This window comes from Nematolebias whitei, chromosome 1 (genome assembly GCF_014905685.2).
Source record: "Nematolebias whitei isolate Nwh7 chromosome 1, NemWhi1, whole genome shotgun sequence".
NCBI lineage: Eukaryota > Metazoa > Chordata > Actinopteri > Cyprinodontiformes > Rivulidae > Nematolebias > Nematolebias whitei.
The window spans coordinates 43,692,275-43,698,329 of record NC_056498.1 but is presented as its reverse complement, the minus strand read 5'-3'; the positions used below and the strand labels follow the sequence as shown (position 1 = coordinate 43,698,329).

General features: G+C 39.0%; 1 protein-coding gene across 1 annotated transcript in view; it reads left to right on the top strand.

Moving 5' to 3' along the window:
• Positions 1–3,154: 3,154 nt before the first annotated feature.
• fgb (fibrinogen beta chain) overlaps positions 3,155–6,055 on the top strand; it is a 23,937-nt gene continuing 21,036 nt past the window's right edge. The window contains exons 1-3 of the mRNA XM_037684532.1: positions 3,155–3,257; positions 4,893–4,919; positions 4,989–5,098. Coding sequence (XP_037540460.1) covers positions 3,174–3,257; positions 4,893–4,919; positions 4,989–5,098 — 221 coding nt within the window. The 5' untranslated portion in view covers positions 3,155–3,173. The remainder of the gene's footprint in view (positions 3,258–4,892; positions 4,920–4,988; positions 5,099–6,055) is intronic.

Genomic DNA, 6,055 nt, shown 5'->3' with positions numbered 1-6,055 from the left:
ACACACACACACACACACACACACACACACACACACACACACACACAAATGTATACTTTATACCTGCACAATATGTAGCTTCTTTGTAAAATGGGTCCTTGAGGGAAGAGTGTAACCTGGATTAAAAGTGTGGATCATTGTAGTGAAGCCTTCGTCTTCAACCATGGACAGAGGCCTCATGTCAGTGATGATCATTTAAAGATGTTTCAGTGAAGACAGCTGCTGCTGTGGTGTCCATGATGTCTGTCCATCATGAAGGATGTTGTTGTTTGTTGTTGTTTTCTGGAATGAGACAGTAAATATGTTTTATATCATAATTTACAGCAACTCAAGAAATGCCTTGTTTCACTTACAGTGTTAGGTTCAGGCAAAAGTAGATAAGAGCAATTAAATACACACACAAACATATAAAATACTTAATTACACACATTTGAGTAGATGTAATAAATTACTTTAATTCCTGTTTAAATGCAATTCATCCTGCCATATCTGCAGTGTCAGGGTTTCAAGGCAGATCAGGACAGGAGAACCCAGTTGCGCAGGCAGGACTCAGGAGACTCGTAAGAAAATAAAATACTTTTAATAATAATAAATCAAAAGGCTGACATGGCAGCAAACTTACAAACCAGATTCAAGACGAGTTCAAAACAGGATCAGACTGGCAGAACAAGACAAGCCAATACCCAACGACGAACTGACAATGACAGGACTAACAGACAGACTTTATATACACAAACAGGACATGGCACAGGTGATGATAATCAGACAATCAAAGCAGAGACACAAGGGAGAACATACAGGGGAAGGCCCACTAGATGGCGCCATCCCTACATGCAGTGTCTTCAGACTTTGCCAGCAAATTAAAAGTTGAAGCTTAATCATTACATTATGAAAAAAAAAAGAAAACAGGTCCATGCTCAACAATCCAGTTATACAATTCAACATTTTTCAGTCAGGTCATCTGGACAGTTTCTTTTTGTGCTGAAACGTTTCACCTTCCATCCAGAAGGCTTCATCAGTCAAGGAAACGCACAACAAAACTGATTCTTCCTCCAACAGCTTACTCCAAAATGGAACAAACCAGTTCTGCTTGTGATAAGATGAGGAAGAACCAGTTTTGTTGTGTGTTTCTTTGACTGATGAAGCCTTCTGGATCGAAGGCGAAACATTTCAGCACAAAAAAACAAACTGTCCAGATGACCTGACTGAAAAATGTTGGATGGATTTGTTATCTGGATTGGGTCATCTTGAAAAGTTGGATTGGATGAGATTGATCCATCCCAACTTTTCTTTAAACTGGGATGAAGGTAAAACGTATTTGTGTGATCCTGGACAGCAAAAAAGGGTTTCAATATCTGGATCATTGTGATTTCAACGACACGTTCTGAAGAACCGGTTCCTGAGTCTTCTTTCCTCTGAGTTCTCAGATTCCAGGAGGCGTCAGCTGTGAATAAATGCTGTGAATCAGGTTTTTACTGGTAAAATGTGTTTACTCAACAAATTAAAGTCCAGTTTGACCCGTTCTGTCGTTTTCTGCAGGTCTGACTGAACGGAGCTTAAAAAACAAACCAAGATAAATAATGGGCGGCTAGTGAAGTGGAGCAGGTCGTGGGCGTTTGCACGGATGATTTCATTAAACAGAACTTTGACCCTTTTGGACCCAAACAGTCATATGTCCCTCTAATGTTCTCGTCTCCCAGCAGGAACTGAAGTTTGTTTTTATTTGAAGACAATTTAATTTAACGTTGACATCAAAAACAACTGTTAGCTCAGTTTATTTTGTAACAAATAATTCATATAAAACAAACAAAAACATGTAAAACTTGTAGATTTGCATGACCCCTCACTTCCTGCAAGCTTTAATAAAGTCGTCCTGGCGGTCCATGAGATATTTTATTAACAGACAGACTGAAAGTATAATGAACTGAGCTTGTTGCTCCGTAGCGCCTGCCAGTGGTTTTAAAGTCTGCGTTTCTGGTACCGGTTCTTCGGCAGGTTCTGTCCCGGAGGCTGGGCTTCATACACGGACTTCCTGTCCAACAGGAAGCTCCTGGTCCACATGTCGACTATCACCGCCCACCGCCATGACAGGCGGGAGATCAGGTCTGTTAGCAAAATATTTCATGAACCACTGAACAGAAAGCAACAACTGGTTCTCCTTCAAGATGGCCGCCAAAGCCCACCAAAGATTATTCAGTACAACAAGAGGGACGCCGACGTCCTCCGTCTCCGGGGGATTTGGACGATGAGTGGAGACAAGTGTTTTTATGAAGTAAACCTAAATGTTTTTACTGCAAAATGTTCACAAGGAGGAGACCAGCGGGAGGTGTTTACTTCTGATGGACCAATCCTGGAGAGAAGGAGACATTTCATCCACCAGGAGCAGAGGAGGAGTGGGGGCTAATGTTGGCCTTAGCCCCTTAAGATTAATCTTCAGCCACCCCAGTCATTTAATAGACATTGAAGCAGTTTTAAAATTAGAAAGCATAGTTCCTTAAAATGATAGCAGTGGCAGCCATCTTGGATTTTGACGTGGCAGCCCAATTCTCTGTGGTGACCTTTGCCACGCCTCGATGGAGCCAACATGGAGGTCATGCCTCCAGATGACTTTAACCTGCTCGTAAGACGGCCGGCCTGATTCTGACGAGTTCAAGGGAAGTTCATCAGACAGATCAGTGTTTGTTTCAGACTCTGTCCATCAACATGTAAAACTTCTTTTCAAGGTTTTTATGGAACATTTTCTCTGGTTTGCTTTTGACTAAATAAGAAAAGTAGCTCCGATGTAGAACTTTAGATAACCGTCATGTGGAGCCGCTTGCACTGGTTTTGTTAAGCACTTTGGTCACCATCACCGTGGTTGTGTAAATCTCTATAGAAATAAATAAATGAAATGAGAATAAAACTCAGTTAAAAATATTTTCTCTGATTTTGATCTTGCTTGGACTTCAAGACGGACTCAGCAGTTCAGTTCAAATGTTTGTCTGACGGTAAATCAGCTGCTTTCAACACATCTGTCAAACAAACTCCTCTGTCCTCGTGTCCCCTGATTGAGGACACTGACTCAGACATCCCGGCAGGCCTTGGTGGACTCCAGCAGGTCCATCTGGTCAGGAGGGGGCTCTGGAGGATAAAACCCCCCGCAGGCTCAGAGACGAGGAAGAGGAGTGCTGACAATGAAGACGCTGCTGCTGGTTCTGGTTCTGTGTGTTCACGTCTCCTGGGCCCAGGAGGTCCTGGAGTACGACGACTACGACTTGGTGAGACATTCTCCAAAATCAAATCCTGACAAAATTATTTCAGATTATTTATTAATTATTTATTATCATTTATTATTGATCATTTCTGACACAAGACAGGTCAGAATGAAATGTTTTACGTCTTTAATTACTTTGTTAGGATAAATTAAACGTGTTTATTATTTAGTTTTAATGTTTTGGAGCTTCCAGGTGAGATTTAAACAAACAAACAAAAACTGCTTTGAGTTGTTTAAAACACAAAAGTTCAAATTTAAACTCCAATCTTTGGTTTTATAAACTCATGAAGAGATTTTAAAAATTAATAAAACTGATTTATGTTGAAATAAAATTCAATTGACTTAAAAGTGTATAAAATAAAAAAGTGTATAAATATCTTACAAAAAGATTTGAAGCTCTCGACCTTTGACCTCTCTAAGTGTGTTTAAGAATCTGTTGGACTCCTGGCAGGGACCAATGCAGACATGTTCCTGTTGTTAGTTTTCTACATTTGTCTTAGAATCTAGCTGGTTTTTTTTTGTTTTGTTGTTGTTACCTTTTCCTTTTAGCCATCCTATTTGTTAAAAAAAAAAAACTGCAGTATGACTTTTTATAACTGTTTATTGTTGTTGCTGTTGTCCATTGTTGTCATCTTTCTTTGTTGAAATCAGGTCTCTCTTGTAAATGAGTCCTCGAGGCTCAATGGGATTTACCTGTAGAAATAAAGGTTGATTGAAGTGTAAAAAGTATTTTAAAGTTGACCGTTTACAAAAATATTATGTTTTTTAAAGCAATGAAGTGAAAAGACATTTTATTTCAAATTTTAAAATTTTAAATGAAAAAATGTGGTTTTGATTTAAATCAACAGTTATTTATTTATAAATAATTTAAATATTTATTCAATTGTATTTATTTTCGGGCAGCACGGTGGTGCAACTGGTAGAGCTGCTGCCTCTCAGCGAGCAGGTCCCTGGTTCAAACCCCGGTCCAGGGGCCTTTCTGGGTGGAGTTTGCATGTTCTCTCCGTGCATGCGTGGGTTTTCTCCGGGTTCTCCGGTTTCCTCCCACAGACCAAAAACATGCATGTTAGGCTGATTGGTAACTCTAAATTGTCCCTAGGTGTGAATGAGAGAGTGAATGGTTGTTTGTCTCGTTTGTCTCTATGTGTCCCTGTGATGGACTGGAGACCTGTCCAGGGTGTCCCCCGCCCCTCGCACAGTGATTGATGGACATGGGCACCAGCGACCCCCGTGACCCAAAATGGAATAAACGGGTAAAGATAATGGATGGATGGATGGATATTTATTTTCGCTTAACCCCAGTTTGCAACAAAATTAATGAAATTTAAATTCATAAAATATTCAAATGTTTAATTTTTTAGTCTTAAGTATAATAAAACCTTCAATTGATTTTAGGGAAATTTTATTGATTTTATTTTCAATTCTTTAATTTTTTTTAACCGATTTTGTATTTCTGTAAAACATCCGGAACATTTGTAGACCAAATATCAGCTTCTTGTCAATAAATCAATTATAAATGTTTAATTTTCTCTAAAGGTTTATTTTTATGACCTGCAGCGGTAAAGACAGGTTAAAAAACAAAACATAATAAACCAAAAACATCTAATTTATATGAAATATTTTATGCTTTTCTCTGCAGGACACCAAGTCTTCATCAAACAGAACGGTAAGAAGAATAAGTCTGTTTCAAGTTATGAATTTTCTGTGCTTTAAATAAATATATTTGTTTTAAAAGGCGGCGGCGGGAACCGACGTGGACGTTCGGGGTCATCGCCCGATAAGCCAAGGCCGAGAAACATACACCCCCAACCGAAACCCGCCCCCCCCTGTCAGCGGGGGCAGCAGGTGAGATTAATCACTGATGTAAACTCATAAAAATAGCTTTATTATAACTTCAGATCAACGTGGCTGCAGAACAATGAGCAGACAAGTTTGGTTCAAACAAAACATTTTACTGACGTCATAAAAAATCAATAATCACAAAGTGTTTGTTTCTGAACGTCACACACTGCTTGAACTAATATTTATTATAGATTATCATTTTAATAATCACAGGCTTTGATAAAATTCAGCTGATGTTATAAACAAATCTGGATTTGTTGAAAATTTCAAACTTATTTAAAAAAGAACTTAAAAAAAATAATTAACAGATTCCTGACTGAAAAAATATAAACAACAGAAAGTAACACGATCGAAACGAGATCACAAACGTGACGAACGTGTCCTTGTGAAAATACAGAGAAGTTTAGTAACAACGCCTCATTCAGCACAAACCTGGTTTCATCCATCATACATCCATACATACAAACATCCATACATCATCCATCCACACATACATACATATAAAAATACACTCAATGCTCCTCAACCTCCTTCCTGAGGGGAGTGGGGCAAAAAGTGTGTGTGCTGGGTGAGTGTGGTCCTTCATGATGCAGGTGGCCATCTTCCTGCATCTGGAGGTGTAGATGTCTGTGATGGTGGGGAGACTGACTCCAACAGTTATCCGTCCACCCATACATCCATACTTCATCCATCCATACATGCATACATACATCCAACCATCCATCCATCGTCCATCCATCCATCCATACATATATACATCCATAGATCGTCCATCATTACATACATCCCTATGTACAAACATCCATATATCATCCATCCACACATACATACATCCATACATACATCATCCATAAATACATCCATCCAACCATCCATCATCCATCCATATATACATCCATAGATCATCCATCATTACATACATCCATATATACGTCCATATATCATCCATGCATACATACA